This window comes from Acomys russatus, chromosome 30, assembly GCF_903995435.1.
Source record: "Acomys russatus chromosome 30, mAcoRus1.1, whole genome shotgun sequence".
Lineage (NCBI taxonomy): Eukaryota > Metazoa > Chordata > Mammalia > Rodentia > Muridae > Acomys > Acomys russatus.
In genome coordinates, this window is record NC_067166.1 from 34,229,687 (window position 1) to 34,252,937 (window position 23,251).

General features: G+C 42.1%; 1 protein-coding gene across 1 annotated transcript; it reads right to left on the bottom strand.

The window, feature by feature from the left end:
* Window positions 1–7,282: 7,282 nt before the first annotated feature.
* Lysmd3 (LysM domain containing 3) lies at window positions 7,283–12,485 on the bottom strand. Its single transcript, XM_051172346.1, has 2 exons — window positions 12,105–12,485; window positions 7,283–8,120 (listed from the first exon to the last, which is right to left on the bottom strand). The coding sequence occupies exons 1-2, from the start codon at window positions 12,408–12,410 to the stop codon at window positions 7,458–7,460; spliced, it is 969 nt and encodes a 322-aa protein (XP_051028303.1). The 5' UTR covers window positions 12,411–12,485; the 3' UTR covers window positions 7,283–7,457.
* Between the last annotated feature and the right edge of the window lie 10,766 nt (window positions 12,486–23,251).

Genomic DNA, 23,251 nt, shown 5'->3' on the forward strand with positions numbered 1-23,251 from the left:
AGACTCAGGAGGTTAGAGTTTTGCTCATAGGAAACATAAACACACAGCAATAAAGAGTGAACCTGCATGAAAGAAATTTCAGTTTACATCTCAGCCAGAACTAAGGCTTTCGCATGGAATAACCCCAGGCCATACAGTGTGTGGGTGAATTAATGCTTCCACTGTAATAAGTTTGACGTCTTCAGTTTGTTGGGTTTATTGGGGGGGGGGGGATAGCAACAGCAACAACCTGAGGCATGCTGTTTAATTCTGGACTTTATGTGGAAATAAGTCCTGGTTGTATAAAGGTCTGTATAGAATGACGTGTGTGTGTGTCATAGGGTGAAGGGCAGTGCCCTCCATTGTACTTACCAAAATTCAGAAACTGCAAGTTGGTTATATAATCCTGACAAAACGCACTCAGGTCATTCTGAAAGTATGATTGATTCTTTTTGCTTTAACTTGCAGGGTGGCTCCCCTGCAGTTTTAGAGTTTGCAGGAGAAGATAGCCAGAACCCTTCACCTCTGAGGAATTTTTAACATGCCAAAGACTTTCAAGGAAACTCATAATGTACATTTCAAAACTAATATATTAAAATTATCAGTCTGAAGAAGGAAAATCAGTTGTCCCCTCTGGGCAGACCTGTGGCTCGTTCCTGTCTGCCTTGGAAACTGGAGCTCTGCATTTTCTCTCAGGGGCAAGATAACCTTGAAACTGAGCATAAGTTTCTGTGCCTTAGTTCCTCCACTTGTAATCAGTCTCCTATAAGATTTGTGTAAACACTAACCGGGCTTTACCAGACATGCCATCTTTTACCTTACGGAAACAATCCTGTCTTAAATTTGGTTTCTGCTGTCAGCGGCTGTATTGTGGCGAGTGAAATCATGGTGAGAAATAGTTTCCCGTTAAGTTGTGATCTGATCGGAAAAATCTTGTATCTGAGTTGGAAATCGTAGTTCAATTCTACAATCTGGAAAGATCTCAACACTCCTGTCTCAGGAGAAGGCTGTCTTTCAATGGCAGTACGTCTCCAGACACTTGCAGATGGGAGTAAGGGCCCATCTCGTCAGTATAGTGCTGCACTGAATACGTGTGACTTTCAGCCAGTTCCCAAGAGCTGACAGGAGTGTTTTAAGATTCTGAGTGAAAGCATGAAGTCTTTAAGGCTTCAGCGTGTTGGGAAACATACATGAAGTTTTTAGTAATGATGGCAAATGCTGTTATGTGGGAATCATAGGTACTTTATTCTCTTACAGTTGGCACCAAAGCCAACCAACGTTTAGTCATAGACTTTTTTTTTTTTTTTTTTAATGGTTTTGGTCCTTTATTACAGATCTGTAGGTCACTGTTCAGATTGCCGAGGTGCATTGGCAAGGATGTCTTCCCTAGTTTCTGCTCTGTTTTCACTCTTGTGCTCCCGCCAACAGGAGGGAAGATGCTTTCAGACAGGATTTATTCTGGGTCACCTGGCATCTCTTTTAAAAGGATGTCCATCCTCCTTTGAAAGATCAGTTTATCACTTTAAATGTGCTAATTTTGAGAAAAAGGTTTTTTTCAGGCTGCTTGACTAATATAAATCTTGTTGTCTTTAGCTCTGAGAGTATGAAATTACTTTGGAGAGACACCTTCTTAGTGGTTAGAGTACGCACTGGGAGTGGTTGGTGAAGTGTCTTTAACGTTATCATAACAAATAAAACTATTGCCACAATGCTGATTTTTATGTATTTGTTTACACATATAAAGTTTAAAAAAATAAAACTTTGGCCTTAATACCAACATGGTTTACAGTGAAACATTTTATTTGGTAAGGAAAACTAGTTGATTCGGATTTTCCTCTGCAAAAGAAAAGTAACTTTATTTACTGAACAGGGATGGGTGTAGAACACACCCCCACCAATTACAACAGAAGACAACCCTTGCCTTTAACTTGGCAGGGAGTATGTGCTCACTGTCTTCGTGAACAGTGTTGCTGCAAGAGGCCAAGCATCAGAGCATCACTGCCCACTTCCCATCAGCCCCTTCGAGTGATGAGTGCCAGGAATTATAAACACAACCCTCAGATTTAAAATGGAAAACGTGTATGGGAAAGATCACCATTTTACCTGAAGAACTTTCTCAAATCTCTCTGGTTCATTGTGTGTGTGGTGTATATATATATATATATTTTTTCTTTGTGTATGTGGTGTATGTCTAAGTGTTTGTGTGTGTCTCTAAGTCTGTTTTTGGGCCAAAAATTAGGTAGAGTCTTCTTCTATTACCCTTCATTTGAGGCATTACCCATCCCACTAGATTATGTGGCGAACAAGCTCAAGGGATCGTTCTTGGCTCCACTTCCCCTGCGCTAGGCTTTCAGGTGCTCCCCCTGCACTCGGCTCTCAGGTGCTCCACCAAACTAGGATCTCAGATGCTCCCCCTGCACTAGGCTCTTAGATGCTCCCCGTGCAGTGGTATCTCAGGTGCTCACCCGCACTAGGATGTCATGTGCTCCCCCTGCACTGGAATGTCAGGTGCTCCCCCTGCACTAGGGTCTCAGGTGCTCCCTCTGCACTGGACTCTCAGGTGCTCCCCCTGCACTAGGATCTCAGGTATTACCCCTGCAGTGGTATCTCAGGTGCTCACCGGCACTAGGATGTTATGTGCTCCCCCTGCACTGGGATGTCAGGTGCTCCTCCTACACTAGGATCATATAATACCCCCCCACCCCCGGCACTAGGTTCTCAGGTGCTTCCAACGCACAGGCTCTTAGGTGCTCCCCCTGCACTAGGCTATCAGGTGCTCTCCCTCATTAAGGTCTCAGGTGCTACTTCTGCACTAGTCTCTCAGGTCCTCCCCCTGGACTAGGATCTCATGTTTTCCCTGCACTATGCTCCTAGATGCTCCCCCTTCACTAGGCTCTCAGGTCCTCCCCTTACACTAGGATCTCAGGTGCTCCCCCTGCACTAGGCTCTCAGCTATGTGGCTTTTTACTTGAGTGCTGGGGAGCTGAACTCAGGTCCTCATGCTTGTTCAGCAAGCACTCTACTGGCTGAGCTCTCTCCTGAGTCCTCAAGGATTAATATTCTTGAAAGGCATTTTTAACTTATAAGAAATTACAATTTACATGTAGAGCGTCTCCTGAGACTGACTCAGCTGTGTAAACACGGCCTGGACTTACCACGTCTTACCGGGGAACACAATTCCTCAACACCACTTATCTCTGTTGGTGGCTTTGTATCCTTTAAGTAATCCAGTAGATGCTGAGTGTTAACAAGTGGGATATCTGAATTTGTAAATGTGTGGCAGTTTGTTTATACCCAGCTATGAAGTCTACTAGCTATCACAGTGACTGCCCTGGCAGGACGTGTCCATTGGTGAGACAGTGGTACAAGCATCATGGAAGTAACCAGCCACTTTCTGATTAGATTTAACCCTGTCTCTACAAGATGAAATCCACACTTGGTTGGGACCATTATTAAACTGAGAGCCTACCATCAGACAGGTCCTAGGTCCTAGTGGGATAACCTACAATTATGCTTGTAAATATAAATAAAATAGTAAACTGACTCCTAATGACTCTGAAAGCCCAGCTGAGAAAGCTTCTATTTGCAGTAGATAGTAACTGACCAAGGGACAGAGGGACAGAGACTGAACCGCACACCCCTCCTCCCAAGGCTCAGGATCACTGAGGAAGAGAAGATGAAGGAATCTGACAGCCAGAGACAGGAGGTGACTGCTTGGAACCATCTGCATACAGCAGGGAAGCTACACCTATGAACTGCTGTGACAGTGTGCACCAGACCTGTGCAAGCTCAATCCAGATCAAATCCCAGACAGCCAGAGAAGTTGGATACATGATCCTACTCCTAGCCATGGAGCAAATGGAAAACGATAGCAGCTGAAAGAAGAGGCAGTTTTCTGTAGGAATGTATCTCAGGATACCACCACGCTCCAGTGGAAGGGACACACCCAAGAATACATCAAAGTGGTCTTAACTGAGTGTGTGTGTGCTTTAAAGGACACAGAGTTGGGTGCATGTGGAAGACAAGAATCTGGGGAGAGTTGAGGGTATGTGTGAATATGAACAAAACATATAAAATGTGAAATTTTTAAAGAACTAATGTGAAAAAATGTACTTCAAATAGCTTGAAAGAAAATGTTTGCTTTATTCAATTACACTCAACAACTTCCATTTTCAAATTGATTAATAAAATAGAAACTTTATTATATTTTGCATATCCTTAAAATGTGAAAAACAAGGCAAAAAGTTTTAAAAACCAGTTTTACAGATGTGCGTGCTAACAATGGCTTAATACATTTGCAATTATATAAAATACATTATACAAAAGATTTGTAGTTTTTGCATACATAAAATGAATTAAATAAAGCATTTATATATATTTTAATGGACTAATGGTGCAATATGCACATACTTAGAAAAAAATACTGATTTCCTGAGCAACAATGTTGTAATTCAATATTAGAGTCCCATGATAATGCAGTGTTTAAATAACTCTAATACTCTTGAGACTAGGTCTCGCTTCTATTTATAACCATAGCCTTCGAGTTTTCACTGAGGTAATGGTAGAAGATCTTTTTACAAACGGGGAATAATCAATGACTAAAGAATGGTCCATTTAATGACCTCCCTACCCCACCAAAAAGCAGAGTCCGGAAAAAAACTTCAACAACCAAACTCCACCAAAAAGTAAATGTGACAAGACACACGTCCTCCTAATGCATAACATGGCCAGCAGATCGTAACCTTGTTTTGTAGAGAGGACAGTGAAAATATTCAAATACCTATCCACTGGTTCAAAACAATCTCAACCATGTATCTAGTCTTTATAAGAGTCATGAATTTGCCCTGTAACAGTACCAGATTTTCTTTACTTGCAATTCCAAATGTTTAAGGGAACTAACACACTCAATGGCTATGACTTAGTTGTTATGTTTATAACTGTATCCACACACACACACACATAACAATTAAAGCCTCAAAGCAAATTCAAGTAAGGGCTTGAACATAATCCATAATAGCAAACAATAATATTTGTTTATATTGTAGTTTGCAGTTGCAAAAGAATTCTAAATGCTTAATTTTTTTCTTTTAAAGATGAAATCATAATTCTACATATAGAATTAAATTCAATTAATAATTCTTAAATATACAAGAAAAGCAAATTACTTGGTTGTTTCCTACAAATATATGTTGTATTTCCTTCATGAAGGGAGCTCAAAACAGAAATTATTTTAACCAGCAAATATACCTCCTCCTTTAAAAATAGGTTATCAGACCTTTCTATTACAATTCCAAACTAAAACCAGCAAAAAAGGAATCACAAATTTCATGTTTGATGTAAACAAAGTCCTTTAAAGGTTATATTGCCTGTTCTGCCCTGAAATCTGCATTTTTCTACCCTAAAACTTGATTTTTCAGCAGGCTTAATAAATATAATGTAAACTAGATGTGTTAACACTGAAATAGTTAAAGGTCACACTCATTTCAAAATGTACATGGCATGTTAAAACAACTAAAAATCATTTTAACTAAGATTTACTAAAGGAATCAATTGAGAACTGTCCTATTAAATATTGTAAAGGAAATCCTCTAGCACTTCTCTGATATGTGGAAGGGCTTTAAAATGGCTGACTTATGTGTCTTTTTCTAATGCTTTTTTTCCCCATGGTATAAAAACCCGAAATATAACAAATACGTATTAATAATTGCTTGTATCAGGATTTGAATTTTATATACAAAATGTTTTTAAAAACTGAAACATTGCTTTAAGAAATAATGTCCAGAAAATAAGGGGATGAACCTATTTTAAGGTAATAAAGGAATGAACCTATTTAATTAATTTTTTTTTTTGATGAACCTATTTTAAGGTATGCAGTTTATTACACAGAAAACACACCATCCAGATGCTACTACCTGTACATGTATTTTTAAAACACATTCTTAAAATTAGACATTGAATCCAGTGTGCAAAAATGCCAAATTGCAAATGGCCAAATTGGTTGTCCCACAAAAGATTTAGAAAATGCCACTATTAAGCACTTTTGACCAATCCACACAATTTTGGCCTGTGTTTCTCAATTTGATGGTACAGATTATGTGGACAGAATCAGAATTGGGCATTTTCTCTTTGAAAAGTAGAGGTCAAGAGATCACCAAAGAAATCAATCTGTCTACTGGTAATGTAAAAGTCCTGATTATTCGCTTTGCTTAATGAATCGTTTTCTTCTGCAAGGCTTCAGAGGCTACTCCATTGACTAATGCTTAAAAGTGATGATAGAGACGAATTTCCACAGCCTGTGCAATGATGGCCTGGCTAGAAACCTGACACTATGTTTCAAGTAGACATGAACTTAGGTGAAGTATCACTGTAAGGCATTATGTGTAATTAAGGCATGTTACTATTTATAAAAGCAACAATTAGTCACAGTTATCTGAAGAGGAATTTGCTGAATATGCTTTTCTGTATCACACTTCATCAAAGAACTGCAAAAGTGCTTTCAAATATCAAACACAAGTATTTTTTAAAATGAGAAGTGGAGGTGAGGTTAAAGGGCTGGTCATAAAGCATCCTTTTTTTTTTTTTTTTTTTTTTCCTTTAAAGGAATAGGTCTTGATCTATTTCAATATCCTTGTGATCAAATGCTAAGTTTTCAACCCTAGGACATTATTTTGGGGGTCTTAAAATAGTTAATCTATTTCTTAGCCTCTCTTACACAGATTATAAATTACATTTTCATGTCTTTCTGCATTTGCTTTCACTTTAAACATGTTTTTAAAGTTTCAAATTTGAGTGTTAAGCACTTGGTAGCATAAATAATTTTAGAATCAAAACTTTTACAATTAGTATTTTGGTGGTAGGTATGGTAGCAAATTTTCTTCAGTTGTAAGCATTTGGAACACTTGCCATGAACAACTTTAAAATTAAATTTAAAATAATCTTCTAAAGATAAAATTTAAACATAGCTAATCTTGAATAAGAAAAATGACGGCAACTTCTAAGTTAGAATCCCAAGACATGCATTTAAATTAATTTCTGCTTTAAAAACTAATAGAGAGCCGGGCATGGTGGCGCACGCCTTTAATCCCAGCACTCGGGAGGCAGAGGCAGGCGGATCGCTGTGAGTTCGAGGCCAGCCTGGTCTACAAAATGAGTCCAGGATGGCCAAGGCTACACAGAGAAACCCTGTCTCAAAAAACCAAAAAATAAAAAAAATAAAAAATAAAAACTAACAGAGCAGATGTATGGACTAACCAGTCTCAAAGTAAAGTAGCAAATGTGTGTGTTATAGACAATCCTGGTCTCAACGTAAAGCAGCAAATGCGTGTGTTATAGACAGTCCATTTGTAAAGCTCAGGGAGTTTTAGGCAGAAAGCATCTTTGATGTTCCTAGATTCTGACTTGGAAGCCGGTGTCGGATGTCTATGAGTCGCCATGTTCCATATGCACACATGATCATTAGCACTGATCGGAGCTCACTGTTAGGTGTTGTGTTGAGCGTCAGGTGACTGAGGGTCTTGCCTATACAGTTTGTGGTCATCTTGTTGACCAACAGGTATCCCTTTTGTGGGACCGATTCCAGGTTCCATTTCCCTGGGCTGGGATGGAGGTGTGAGTCCTGGATGCAAATGCGAAGAGCCCACTGTAGAATGGTGACTCACATCCACTTTAGCTAAAATTTCATAATAGAGCAAATAAAACACCGGTGTTATTATCCCCACGATCAGCATTATCACCACGGCCGTCCACCAGCCAATGCCCCAGTCGGCTCCGTCATACGGATCCTTCCGGTGAACGCTTCTGTTCTCGGGCTCGAAGCGGATCTGCTGTGCGGTCAAGGCGGACACGACCTCATGCAGGTTCTCCCTCTTGGTGTCCGTACACCTGACTATCTGTTCTATGTCCCGGTCCACTTCTCTCAGGAAACTGCCAGCTGAGCCGCTGGAAGTGAGAGGCTCGCCGGCTGGCACCAGCTCCTGCTCGGGGCCACACGGAGCAGGCGAGGGATGCAAACCTTGTCTCCCCTTCAGAGGGTGAAGAGTTTCGGTCAAAGAACTAAACCTTTTAACTGGGATTTTGATAGATCTAAGAGCAAAAAAGTCTTGATCACTGATGAGGTTGTTAACTCTCTTGATATCTGCTACCTGCAAAAAAAGAAAAATGTAACATTGAGCCGAATTCTAAAACTAGACCTTCATTCATTTACTTACTTTGGAGGGAAAATAGTTCAATTTCATTCTTACTGTTAGTGCTGTTACGACTCTCACAGCTTACATTTTACTTGTCTATGAGAATTGTGAGCACTAACTTTATCTTGTGTTAGGAAATCACCAACAACTTTGCATAATCACCTAGATAGTAGTAACAGTAGTCGGCAAGCACTTTGTGAATAAACTATTACTGGCACTTATGTTCCTTGTCCCAGCGTGGCAACTGGAGTATAGGCATGTTAACGTATCCAGTGAAAAGTACTGTCCTTTATCAAAGCTAAAGTGCCATCGACACACCGCACTTCCGGTTATTTCTAACTGGGAAGAACTGCACTAAATTTATCATGAAGGCACCTGTTTACCTCTCTCGTTGAGTTAGGCAGACTAAAGCCTCATGCAATAGCCAGCTTTATTCAGAGCATCAGGCAATGTATACTCTGAGGGCTAAGAATAAAGTATAAAATCACCAGGACAAGGTGCACATGAAAAAAAAAAAAACATGTTTTTCCTTAGACACCAGCTGATGTAAACCCACCCCTATCTGCTACGCCCGGGAAAACACAAACCACATTCTAAGAGCAATTCTGCATTTGGAAGAAACCGAGACGCTTGTTTTCTTGCAGAGTTGTCCCTCAGAATTCCCCTCACACGGCCCTCTTCCTGAACTGTGCTCCAGCGGGCCTCACCACGCTACTTTCAAAGATGCTGGAATGTAAAGAAACATATACGTGACCTTTAGTATGTACGTGACCTCACTCTCCTAGCTTCTAAAGTTGTCTTTCCCTGAATCCATTGGTGCAAATGAACTATGCAATCACGCAACATCCGGCTCACAGATCATTACATACATTATAATCCCCGCCTGTCCCATGCCACCATGATGGGGGAAAGAAAGGATGGGCTGCTTCTCAGGTGAGTAAGCTTCTCAGGCTTTCTCCTGCCGTTCTTAGGTCCCTGGGTTACGTTTAGGTCACTACTTCAAGCTCTTATCCTGTGTGACCCAACTAATGTCAGAGGCAGAATGAGTCTGGGATGGAACAGTGGTTTGGTCGTCTCCAGGGGCAAGGATGCCACCCCGTGATACAGAGTGCAAAGAGGATGCACACAGATTTTAGCTACGGTGGCTTTTAGGTACCTGAGATGTACATGTGAATGATATTCAGGAGGAGTGAAGACGGACATGAATCTCAGATGAGAGGGTGTGAAACTTGGAGAGAGTCACGAGAAAAGTAAGAGGGGAGTGCCCAACGCAACACCAACATTTGGGGGATATGTACTAGAAATGGGTAGAGAGTGGTTGGGAAGGCAGTATCACATGGTGTTCAAGTGCCCACATCTGTGTTTGGACCATTAATGTTTACTTTCTAATTGTGTGTTTTAAGGTAAACTTTCTGTTATACCATTTCCATACCTGTAAAAAATGTCAATAATGATATTCCCTACCTCCTAAGGCCGATGTAAGTATTAATGGGTTCACACACACACACACACACACACACACACACAATGCTTGGAGTAGTGGTCTCCACCCTTCTCGTATGATGTCAGCATTTATTGAATATGAAGTAGCGTGAGGCTCTGAAGCCCGCAGTGTCAGGAGATCAAGCAGAAGCCATACACAGAAGCAGTGATCTGTACGTGGAAAATGGAAAACATCTGATCGGATCACGTCTCTTACAGCGTGTTTGGGATAACTACAGGGAGAGAGCTGTAGACTAACTAGCAGATGGGACAGTAAAGGGAAAGGGTACTGCTGCCTGTCTACTTCAGCCCGTTTTGTCTTAAAGCAAATGAAGACTCCGTGGCAAACCCCAAAGCATGGCCCCACTCTATCTTAGCATCTCTTGTTTACTACGAAGTGCTCAGTGCTCCATGAATCCAGCATCTAAGACTCACCATACACCTAGGCTACATCTCTAAATAAGCAAACAGTGTTTTCTACAATGCCCTGGAAACATGTAGGATTCCAGCGCTGGGCCTTTCCTTCCCCTCATCACTGTTTGTAACCAGCACATTCCAGTAGAGCAGTAACTCCTGACTGAATCTTCAGAGTGATGGTAAGTCCTATTGTTAGATAAGGCTTCTCTGCAGGCTGAGCTCCCATCACAAGGAGGACACGGAACAGCCAGCTCTCCCTCCCCTCCCCAGCTCTCCCTCCCCGTCCCCAGCTCTCCCTCCCCGTCCCCAGCTCTCCTTCCCCTCCCCAGCTCTCCCTCCCCCTCCCCAGCTCTCCCTCCTCTTCTCCCCTCTGTGGCTCATCATGTGTCACTGTTCCTGCTTCAGTTCTTGGGGACCCTGGAAGGCTGTTGCTATACACAAGCAAGCTAAGGACTGAAATCCACGGGCCCATCTCTCTACCTTCTTAAAAATACATTCCAATAAAATATTTTTATTAATCTTACGATCTAAAGCTATAATGTATTTTGACATACTATGACTAACTGTAATATTTACTTCATCTTGAAAAACATAACATAGAACATGATGACCATAGGAAGTTGGCTTTTTAATCCTATTTAAGCAGGCACACATACATTTATAGAGAAAATGTGTGTTCTTACGGCATAGTAGTATGACAGGTCACCAGTAAAGGGATTTCAAGTATAAAAACATTTTATATTTTAAGAAATTCTATAAATGGAAATATTAAACAAGGAGAGGAAAGAATGACACACAATTTCACATTATTAAAAAGAGCTCTTGTATTATATGTTAAAAATAAAATAGGGCTGTGGAGGGCTGAGGGGTTAAGCGCGTGCCCTCCACTTAACCCTCCACAGTCCCTGGGTTTAGTTCCTAGCACCTATACCAGGCAGCTTTCAGCGGCATGAACTCTAGCTCCCAAGGAAGCAGTGCCCCGTCTCAACCCCTCCCCAACTCCCACCCCAGCCTCCAGTGAATTATGTCTGTAACGTTAGAAGGGGCATCCAAGGTAGGAAAAATGCAAGCTGCAGAACAATGCACAGTATATAACAATTTTAAGAACAAAATACATCAATCTTTTGTCAACCCCTAAATATGTATCTATGGACATATTTATAAGCACCAAAAAAAGTACAAAAACACAGCACAGTGACAGGCTGAACAAAGAGAAATTCAAGCATTCACTTAAAACATTAGAAAGGTCATATTAAAAAGGTGTAAGAGGCAGAAAGAGTCAAATGGTATATACTCACTCATATCTGGACACTAGCCCAAGGGACGTGTCCCATGAAAGTCTTCACTTACCAGGAAAGTGGGACAGAGGAAAGGACATCCTATTGGGACTTTAGGTGAGAGAAGCAAGGGAGGATGGGGAAATAGAAGGATCCAGAGGGTCCTAGACACCTACAAGAAGAACATTATGATGGGTGGATCTGGGTCCCGGGGTCCTGCTCAAACTATGGCACCAGCTAAGGACAATACGGGAAGTAAACTTTCAACCCCTACCCAGATCTACCTAATGGACAGGATGTTCTCCACAGTTGAGTGGAGAGTGGGGTCTGACTTTCACACAAACTCGGGTGCCCCATATTTGACCATGTCTCCTGGATGGGGAGGCCTGGTGGCACTCAGAGGAAGGATGGCAGGCTACCAAGAAGAGACTTGATACCCTATAAGCATATACAGGGAGAGGAAGTCCCCCTCAGGAACAGTCATAGGGGAGGGGAGTAAGGAAAAATGGCAGGGAGGGGGGAACAGGAGGATACAAGGGATGGGATAACAATTGAGATGTGATATGAATAAATTAATAAAATACTAAAAAAAAAAAGAAAAGAAAACATACCTAAATAATCAAGGCAAACAAAAACAAAAAAGGTACAAGAGATCTCTGTGCAAAGAAAAACAAGCGAAAAGGAAAGGTAGGATGACACAATTTATATCAATTCTGGTTGGTCTAATGAACAAATAAGCAAAGCAAGCTAAATTAACCCTTACCGTACAACAGTAGCGAAGGGCAACTGCATTGAGCGTGTCTCCTTCCTGTATGTCTTTTGTTAAGATAATTATGTCATCAAGTCTATCTCTCGATGTGCTTCTTCGAACCTTCTCCCTTCCCCTGGACCGAAGTTCATACACCTCAGCATCTTCTTCCAGCACGTCGCTGTCTGCGCAATTCCCAAAGGCATGCACCTGGCCGCTGGCCTGAAGCCCCGGGAGGGGACCCGCACGGTTCAGATTCCTTCCCGCCATGATGGTGTGATCTGGAGGGAGAAAAACGACCCTGAAATGTCGCTGACCCATCTCGCTGATTCACTTGCATCTTGCATTCCAGATGCTACTCTTTGAAAATTCATGTTAGCTATGTAGGAACGTAGGTCCAGGCTGTGGAACTGCTGAGCTGCAGCCCACAGCCTGATGAGGGTCAGAAGCACGGGAAGAGGTCACCCAATGCACAGCTGACACTTTCTACTCAGGACTCTTCTTCGCCTAGGCCAGGCTTATAGGCGGATGCCATAGGTGTACAACGCAAACATTTACAGACAATAAATCAAGGAAAACTTCATTTTAAAGCCATCACTTGGTACACATATAATCTTACCACTTATTAAAGACAAAAGTAAGTCCAAATGCTGAGACACTGTGCTTGTTCTTTCTGTGTCACCAAACTAACCTCAATTGGGCATTGAGATGGCTCAGTGGTTAGCGCTGCCTGCTGCCCAGCCTGATTACCTGAGTTCATCTCTCTGACTTCCAAATCCACGATGTAAAACACAAAAACCTGAATCCTGGCTGAGTTTTTGGTACTGCACAACACACAGATACTTGTCAGCATTTTTAGAGGGGATCAATGAAATGACCCCAAGTTGCCAGAGCTAAGATGCTGCTTCGCCAAAATGCCAACTCAAAATGTCAGATGTGTATGGCCATTTCAGACACTGTTCAAAATCTCAGGCCAAATTCATTTTAACAAGTTCTCAGAAGACCCAAGCCAGCAACGTTAACAGAAATCTGAACGATACCTGCTTGTTTGTGGTGTGTGTGCTGTCGCAAGTAGACAGCAGAGGACAACGTTGGATACGTGGATCTCTCACTCAACAACGTGGGTTCTGGGGATGGATCTCAGTTCATCGGGACTGGCAGCAATTTTGCCATTTTGCCAGTGCTCTAACAGCCATATTTTAAATCAAATATCATAATAGGATACTATCCCAAAATATATTAATTTGATACTTGCATGCTGAGAAGTGACAGTAGAAAGTGTTAAACATTTTTGTTTTGTGATAGAAGCATTATGTTTCTATACAGTGGGAAACTTTCCTGAGATCTGTTACTTAGCATCATGGAGTCGGCGGCATTCGAAGTGCGCATGCGCAGAAGCAGGGCCGCAGTGACGTTATGCGTGCAGCAAGTAAGTACAGCAGCAAACACTCAAGACACCCGACCGACCCATGCGAAGCTGAACCCAGACACCCGACCCGCTGACACGGAACCCATTCTGGTTAGTCTGCACTCAGAATACTTTGAGTGTGTCAGATTTTTCACAGCCCCATATCCAGGTATGTGAGCACCAAAAGTGGTAAAGACCCTGTTTTAAAAAGCTATGATTGTCTAGCCGAGCGTGGTGGTGCACGCCCGTAATCCCAGCACTCGGGAGGCAGAGGCAGGCGAATCTCTGTAAGTTCGAGGCCAACCTGGTCTACAAAGCGAGTCCAGGACAGCCAAGGCTACACAGAGAGACCCTGTCTCAAAAAAAAAAAAAAAAAAAAAAAAAAAAAGCTATTATATCTGCCTATACCTGCTTCCCCTTTGCACGGATGAAAGGTGTATGTCATCACACCTAGATAATAAGTTCTTATTCTATGACTCTGAAGAAAATAAGAAAGTTTTGTTTTTTACTCAGTTTTGGTTTTTCAAGACAGGGTTTCTCTGTGTAGCCCTGGCTGTCCTGGAATGCTCTTTGTAGACCAGGCTGGCCTCGAACTCACAGCAATCTGCCTGCCTCTGCTTCCAGAGTGCTGAGATTAAAGGCATGCAACACCATGCCCAGATGAATGTCTTAAGAACTTTTCACTATTTGCAACTTCTAGCTCAGAAATAATCAAAATATGTGTTCTTTACACACACACACACACACACACACACACACACACTATGCATACTTCTATGAACTTAAACCTCTCTTGTTCTGCATTTGACCTCACATGAGATGAAAGTATCCGGCTCTTCTTACAAACTCGGTCATGTCAAATTCAGAATTAATGTTTAGTACAGTGCAGTATATACTCTCTGTTATGAGTCACAAGTTTGCTCTTGACCAGGAACTTTTCTTTGAGAGCTTCTGATTTACTTTAAAGTTCTTACCAAATGCAGTGTATACTCCACAAAGACTGAATGGATTTTAGGCATTTATATTTACTTACAAAAGATATACATGCCAACTGAGAATTGTACTAAAAATTCTTTATCAATGAATGCAACTTATTTACTTCCAAAGTTATTATCAGTTATTATCAGCTTGGTCTAATGCTCATTAGAAAGAAACAGGAACCTAAAAACAAACTTCACATTCTCCTTGGCATCACTTTAATTATCCACATAAGAGAGGACCAATGGAGTAAGAGAGGACCAATGGAGTAAGAGTGGCTTTAATTATCCACAGAAGAGCGGACCAATGGAGTAAGAGTGGACCAATGGAGTAAGAGTGGCTTTAATTATCCACAGAAGAGAGGACCAATGGAGTAAGAGTGGCTTTAATTATCCACATAAGAGAGGACCAATGGAGTAAGAGAGGACCAATGGAGTAAGAGTGGCTTTAATTATCCACAGAAGAGCAGACCAATGGAGTAAGAGTGGCTTTTGCAGGGGGGAAAAAAACTTCAAACTTCAACGTATCTCAGACATGAAACTAGAAGCTAAAAAGCATCCACAGTAAAATACAGTGCCATTCTCTTAGAATATGGAAAACAGAAGTGCTACACAAGGGTCAGTTTTGTCAATTTGACAGACACTAGAGTCCTCTGAGAAAAGAAAATTCAGTTGAGAAAAAAATGCCTCCATCAGACTGGCCTGTAGGCAAATATGGGGGGGGGGGGGGGGGGGAGCATTCTCTTGATTAATAACAGATGTTGGAGAGTCCAGCCCACTGTGGGCAGTGGTGTCACCCCAAGACAGGTGGTCCTGCGTTGTATAAGAAAGCAGGCTGAGCAAGGTACCAAAAGCAAGCCGGTAAGCAGCGCTCTTCCAGTCTCTGAGTGTCTGCCTTGTCTTCCCACGATGATGGACAGCAAAGGGGATGTGTAAGCCAAAAAAACCCATGTTGCTTTTGGTTATAGTCTTTATCACAGCAATAGAAAGCAAACTAGGGAGGCAGGAGAGATGGCTCAGCAGTTAAGAGAACTACTGCTCTTTCAGAGGACGCGGGTTCAATTCCCAGCACCGACACAGCAGCTTATAACGTCTGTAATTCCAGTTCCAGGGGATCCAACGCACACAGACACACATACAGTTAAAATACCAATGTACATGAAATTAAAAAGGAGAAAGAGAGAGACCAAACTAGGTCAATTATAATGAATTCCTCTAAGACAGCAAAAACTATTGTTAAATACACAAGTGTGTTATCTCAGTGAAGATAAAAACTTCCAGCAAACAAGAAAAAGAAGTGCCCAGGGGAAGGGGTAAAAAAAAAATTAGGATGTTATGTTACGGAATCTTAGAAGGCAAAGTGATGTTTAGAAGGATGTGTTTCTGTTTTGGATACTCGATGAGAAACAAACAAAATAAAACAAAACAAACAAAAAATGGGGGATGGACAAGAAACAACAAAAACAATTAACTCCTAACTCAAATGAGAAAAGATTATAGTCTCTATGTAAAAACATACCTAAGTTTCAAAACTATTTCATTTAATTGAACCCAGTTCTTAAAATCCAGTTTCTGGCACCGGTGGTGGTGCACGCCTTTAATCCCAGCACTCGGGAGGCAGAGGCAGGTGGATCTCTGTGAGTTCGAGGCCAGCCTGGTCTACAAAGTGAGTGCAGGACAGCCAAACCTACACAGAGAAATCCTGTTTCAAAAAAAAAATCCAGTTTCTGACCCACAGTAACACTGTATTGCTTCAAAAAATTCAAAGGTTTAAAAAAAAAAAAAAAAAAAAAAACCCCAAAGGTCTCTATTTAGATCATTTATTACCAAAGAGCTATCTATACATTAGTAGCTTGCTTCAGCTGCTCCCACAGGTGCTACATTATTGCCAAAACCCACTCCTAATATGACAATCCCAAACTAACAAGAGGCCACAGTTCACATCTCAGTAGCAGTTTAAAGTCAGGATCATACCTGTTTGTCCAAGGACAAGTTTTCTTTCCACTTACTTATCCAGGTCTTTTCTTTAAAAGAAAAGAAAAAAAATCCTCATGTTTGATCTAGGGGCTATCCGTCAGTTTTGCGGAAAGAGAAACAAGGTGCACGCATCCATGTACTATCTGGGGAAGGAATTGCTTCTTCTTCTCAGAAGCCAGCCATGATTCAACATAAAGCAATGTGTAGGTGGCTATGCTGCCGTAGGTACGATGTCCCTTTGAAGCTTTCTCCCTGGCACTCTTAGTACAGCTAGCTATCTGAAATTCACTGATACCCAAGCGCCATTTGAGACAAAATTTACTTGTATCAGTCTTTTCCTCGTGATAGCTTCCAAGAATCGAAAGACTTGCATCTATCTGACTCTCTTCCTCTAAAATGAAAGGAAAACGTAATAAACTACTTGGACACTCATGTCTGAATAACCAAGAACTGACTGTGCTCCTCTGTAATCCAAGTGCCCAGCTACTATACTACACTTTGGCCGGGACAGATAACGACATGATCAAACTACTAAAGATTAAAAAGTACACCGTATCTGAATCATCAGGCTCAATTCTCTTCACTCTCTCTGAATTCTCTGTGGAATCTGGCTTGGGAAAACTAGAACAAGCTGCATTCTGCACCGCTGACAAACGTCCTTAACGTGATCATCAAACAGATACAATGAGCACATTTTTCATCCGCTCAATCTATAACCGAAAAGCGACCTCCCAAGCCCCTAGGTACTACACAGTAATTGCTGCTGGGTGTTTGGTCTTGACCTTAGGCAAGGCACCACAGACAACTCCTGGGGCACAAGCCAGTTCAGCACTCGGGACAGAATCACCCCGGGTCCTACCCACTAGTGCCAATTTTAACCAAAGTAACAACTGCAAAACTTCCTCCCTGCCCATTCGACTCGGTTACTTATTTATCTTTATCCGTTTCCTCCGGCTGTCCCCCACAAGGATAACTAACATCTCTGATTCCTAAGTCGCAGCATCAGACTGAGAAGCTTCAGAAGGGATGCTATAGGGACAGAGCGGTGCAGAAAGGGCTGCCGGGAACCGAGAAGGAAGAGTCCTCCCGGAACCGGGTAGCAGCGCCCCCACGGTGACCCCGGCCGACGTCGAGCCCCGCCCCATCCCCCACCCCCAGCCACCGTCACCTGTCCTCTAGCAGGGGCGCGGCGACACGGTAACGTCTGCCACCGCAGCCGCGGCTCTGGGGAACCTCATGACCGACTCCAGGTTCTTGGCTGACCGGGTCCGCTCCTGCCACAGACAGCCGCCGCCACGTCCGCAAACCTGCGGTGCGTCATCGCGTAGAGTAGGCGGAGGTGCGAGGGCGTGGGCGGGGGCGGGAAGCCCAGCGGCCAACCGCAGGCCCACGCCAGCACGCAGGCGCGCCGCCGCCGCCGCCGGGGCGGGGCCTGGGTTCAGCCCCGCCTCCTCCAGCCCCGCCCTCTCCGGGTCTCCGGGCGGGGTTGGACCCCTACGGTCGGCGGAGCTTGCAAGCCCGGGATCCCGCCTTCCCCAGCAAAGACGCTGTGCAGAGGGCATGCATGATGAGGAGCCAATGGAGAGCCGCTGTGCAGTTCTTGCTCTGTGTCTGGAGTTTTCTTCCCGGTGGGGCAGAAGAAAGCACAAGCACGGTGTTTAGTAAGTCCCTGTTTTAGAAAATAGAAATATGGGCCGGGCAGTGGTGGCGCACGCCTTTAATCCCAGCACTCAGGAGGCAGAGGCAGGTGTATTGCAGTGAGTTCGAGGCCAGCCTGGTCTTCAAAGCGAGTCCAGGACAGCCAAGGCTACACAGAGAAACCCTGTCTCAAAAAACCGAAGGGAAAGAAAGAAAGAAAATCGAACTATGAACCCTAGGGCAGCAAGAGTGGCAGAGTGTCTTGGGTCCGTAGGGGTGAGCGGAGTGAGCCACCTAGAGCCAAGCGCGGGAAGAGTTTTCCCCGGAGCTGCACACCGAATGGACGAAGTTATCAACAACTTGTAACTAACCGGCTTGGATTTGAAAACTGACAAGTCAATGTTGCACTATCTGATGTCAGTGAAATAAATACTTTATATCTTCCGACTTAATTTTACTGATGGTGTAGATGAAGGCGTTTGTATTTAGGCCAATGACTGTATGGCGTTTTAATGTATGGGTGTGTGTGGTGTTTTCTGTTGACTAAGGACATTGAACTTTGACTGATTACCTACCTATTTAGGACCAAATTGCTTACACACAGGACGTACCGCACTTCTCTTTACAGCCTGAATATTTATTCCTTATGAAGCCTTTGGAACGCTGTTCCAAAACCTTTCCAGAGGGTTATTTTGTTTATTTGTTTCATTGGTTGGTTGGTTAGTTGGTTGGTTTTCTGGGAACTGCCTTTGCAAGGGTTTGGGACTTTACTTACTTTTATTTGAAGAGATACGAACTGTACTGAACAATGCTACAAAGACATTCAGGCAAAGAAAGAAAACAGAGAGAGAGAGAAAGTTAGTTTGCTTGAGCTGTTCTGTGCACTGTGGCCCCTATGACACCGCTGTCTGCAACCATTTATCATGGAGACGTTTTTCTCATCAGGAGACAAAGGACATATTCCGTCCTTGACGTGTAGGGCTTCAGCCGTTCAGCTCCCATGAATGCTAATGGGATGCAACATTCTTTCTGCACGTAGGTTACTTTTCTTATTTCAATGTCAATAGGCCCTGGAGTCCTTGGGAGAGTCTGAGCAATGCAATGAATTCCAAGCCTTTCCTCAGGACTGCTTGGGACTTGTTCACTTGGAAGAAACATTCTACATATTTGCAAAGCTTTCAAATGATTACTTGTATCTAACAGAAATCAAGCAATTTATGTGTTTACAAAAGGCAACGATATAAGTATATTTTATTATTAGACTATACAAAAGAAGCCTTTAGCCATGAATTTTGGCTGAGTTCCAAAAAGCTGGCCAGGAAGAACAAGTATTTATCTTTGAAAAAAAAAAAGGATGCTCTCCGCGATCTGAAAGCCCAAAAGGATTCTTCATTTTTCAGATCTCATCTGATATATTGTCCATTAAAATAATGCAGTTCAAAGTACATGTTTCTAGGAATTTGCATTTTTGTCACTAACATGTAAGTTACGCCAAAGTAAATGTTGTGTTGCATAGAGAGAGTAAATGATACAAAAATAGACTTGTCTGGCTGCAACTTTACTAACTACTTACCTTAGTTCACTTAGAGCTACAACTGACTCAGGTTTAACAAGTAAGTTCAGGAATGTTTCCCCCAGTGATGGCCAAAAGGAAAAACATTGAAAGTGTTCACCAGGTGCTAATTGGGTCCTTTGAGTTTACTAAAATAATATAATATTCGATCAAAAGATTTAAGTCCAACTTTTTAAAAACAGGTTTATTTACTAATTTGTTTATAAAACATTAGGTTAAAGAGTGTGTATAGGAAATGTGGGGCTGGAGAGATGGCTCAGAGGTTAAAAGCACCGATTGCTTTTCCAGAAGTCCTCAGTTCAATTCCCAGCCACCACATGGCAGCTCACAACCATCTATAATGTGATCTGATGCTCTCTTCTGGTGTGCAGGTATACATAATAACAAATAGATAAATCTGCCAGTCCAGGCATGGTGGTGCACGCCTTTAATCCCAGCACTTGAGAGGCAGAGGCAGGTGGATCACTGTGAGTTGGAGGCCAGTCTAAGACAAAGCGAGTCTAAGACAGCCCAGGCTACACAGAGAAAGCATGTCTTGAAAACAAAAAACAAAACACAAACAAACAATAAAACCTTACAGCCTTGCTTATAATCTTATGGAGGCATTTTGTTCATTGAGTTTCCCTCCTCTCCAATGACTTCAGCTTGTGGAACATATATGACTATAAACATATAGAAAGATCCCCACAATATATTTTAAGATTTAAAAAGTAGCTGGACGTGGTGGCACACGCCTTTAATCCCAGCACTCGGGAGGCAGAGGCAGGCGGATCACTGTGAGTTCGAGGCCAGCCTGGTCTACAAAGCGAGTCCAGGACAGCCAAGGCTACACAGAGAAACCCTGTCTCGAAAAAAAAGATTTAAAAAGTAGATTGTCATGTAGGAGATACAGTGTGCCTTCCTTTGGGATACTGTTGACATCATGTTCTTGTGGACTGTGTGCAGTTTACCCTTGTTCATTCAAATGCTGATTTCTCTACCCCACTATCTGGTTTCAATCCGGACATTGCATTGTGATGTTATTCTAAGTATCTTCCTTCTCACGTTTGTATAAACACGCCACTATTTGTTCTCTGTATTGCCAATAAAAGCCAACTAGCCAATGCTGAGCAAGACAAAGAGTAGGGTGGGACATCCTGGTCCAGTGAAGGGAGGAGAAAGAGCAGGAAAGACAAGAGGGTTGCATGTGGAGAAGACAGGGAAGCACCAAGAGGGCTGAGCAGACCTAGGATAGGAATACAAAGCAAGAGTAAAGTGGGAAATCTGAATGGGAGGAAGCCATACTAGCTTAAAGGTGTAGGATGGCGTGATTACTTACTCTGCGCAGCACTGTGCTCTAGACTAATTAAATAGGTCCTAGTCTCTCTGTGTGGTTATTTGAGTACAAGGCTGGTTAAGGAGTAATCGCTGACTTATTAAAAGAATAAACCCATATCAAATATTAATAATTGTTCAACAGATACAATTTAAATGTACATCTCTCACTTTATTATCAATAAAATATTAAGAGTAGATACATTTTATTTTGTAATAACTGGACACGTTTCCCCGGAGCTAATTGTGCATGTCTGAACCATTCTCAGGTTGTTTGGAACTTTGTATCTAAGTAATGCACGCCTGGAAAAAACAAAAACAAATCAATTCCTTTAGAAATCAAAGCCATTGCCAAAGCTTTAATTTTTCTTATGTTTCTTCCTGGTCCCCTGTGGCTGCTTTCTTTCAGCCTCGTATTGCTTTTCAGAAGCAAAACTGGAAATCACTTTTATATATTAAAGAAATGATGACATGAATTCCACATTGGATTGTAGAATTTTTAAAAAGCTTCATCTCTAATCTTCAGACAATTTACATTGCTGCTTCTTTTCTTTAGACGTCCTAAAGGCAGCAAACAAACCACCGGTTGCTTTAGCTTTGTTATGCTGATGTTGTGGATGCCATCCTTAGATCCTTCTTGAACTCTCACCCCTTGGTTTGGTTTTTTGTTTTGTTTTGGTTTGGTTTTGGGGTTTTTTTTGTTTGTTTGTTTGTTTGTTTGAGGGGGAGGTTTCAAGACAGGGTTTCTCTGTGTAACCTTGCCTGTCCTGGACTCACATTGTAGACCAGGCTGGCCTCAAACTCACAGGGATCCACCTGCCTCTGCCTCCCAAATGCTGGGATTAAAGGCGTGCGCCACCACGCCCAGCTCACCCCATGGTCTTAAACGTGGTTATTATTATAATCACAGTTTTGCTACATGTAGATAAAAGAGTCAAATATATCGTGGGACTATATAGATGTTTATAAATGCTTGTAAGTCATTTATGGAAATTAAATACAACTCAAAAATAACCATCTCCAATGTCTCCAGCTATCTAGATTTTATTAGATAGAAACCAGTCTTTCATGCAGGCACAGTCGACAGCCGCACTCTGCCAAGTCAGGGTAAGCAAGTCCTCAGTAGTTCCTGCCCTGCGAACAAGTCTGGCAGAGATATTAGGCCAGAAAGCTGAAGATGAGGCTCCAACGTTATAAAGTGTACTGGGTGACTGGTCAGGCAGTAAACTGTCTTAAGTCAATTTGTACATGTTGGAAACTGATAACCAACACTGCTGGTTCACTCAGGAATTTAAGTTTTATTCCTTCTCAAGTCTCTGAGGGGCATTGAAGACAAGATAATATAGTTCTATAACCAAGCTTAGTTGGTTAGGGGACAAGATCATTTTAGATCAAGATAAAGAAGTTAAGCTATTAGAGTTGAGATAGGATAGATATTGAATCTCATTCGGAGATCTAGACCCAACAAGACAGGAAAGACACTTACTTCAAACGAGATGAATGCAGATGGCCAAGTCACTATGAATGTAACATATATAGAACTCATTATTCTCATGATTGTCACATGGTCCTCCCTGCTGTGTGTAGTTTGTCTTATACATGTGTAATAAAATAAAAGTATATATATATATATATATTTTTTTTTTTTTTTTTTTTAAAGAAACTAGTCTTCCAAATACTATTCATACATTCTTTAGCTAGGTAGACAGTACAGATAATAGGAATAGTTACATGCCTATTATTAAGTAGGCCACCTGTTAAAATTTTTGGTTTCTAATTGTTTTTACAAGAACTATGGTCACACAGGCAAATAATCATATATGAATGTTCCCAGGCCTTACAGCCTACGTGTATGTGCCTACCCTTCCCAATACTTAACTGAGATGGCCAGAGAAAACTCCAGTATACTTCACTGAAAGAAAAAAAAAAAGATGCAATAAGACCCTTACTATGGGAGGACAGAAGGTGACCACTCAGAAGTGCAGACATATTCAAAAAAGAATGCAGAGGCGGACATCTAGATAGAGTTCCGAGGACGGAAGTGGTGTGGTAGCAGGTTCCAGAAAGTTTAGGGTAGGTGAGTGCTGACTTTTGTCCACCTGTGCAGATCCCATCTGCTGGACCTGGGATCTGAGGACCTGAAAGAATGGGGTGGGCTACAGGCTGATGCTGTAGACAGTCTTAGTTCCGTTTCAATGTACTTTTACACATGAATCTAACAAAAGGAGCAACGAGCCAAGTCGGATTGTTTGAGTTCAGAGAAACGTGTAAGTAA

What these genes read in the sequence shown, in the direction of transcription:
- Lysmd3 (XM_051172346.1), bottom strand. Translation starts at nt 12,410, where the DNA reads ATGGGTCAGCGACATTTCAGGGTCGTTTTTCTCCCTCCAGATCACACC. An exon ending in CCCTTCGCTACTGTTGTACG is followed by an intron (nt 8,121 to 12,104) that starts GTAAGGGTTAAT and finishes CTTTTTTTGCAG; the next exon opens with GTAGCAGATATCAAGAGAGT.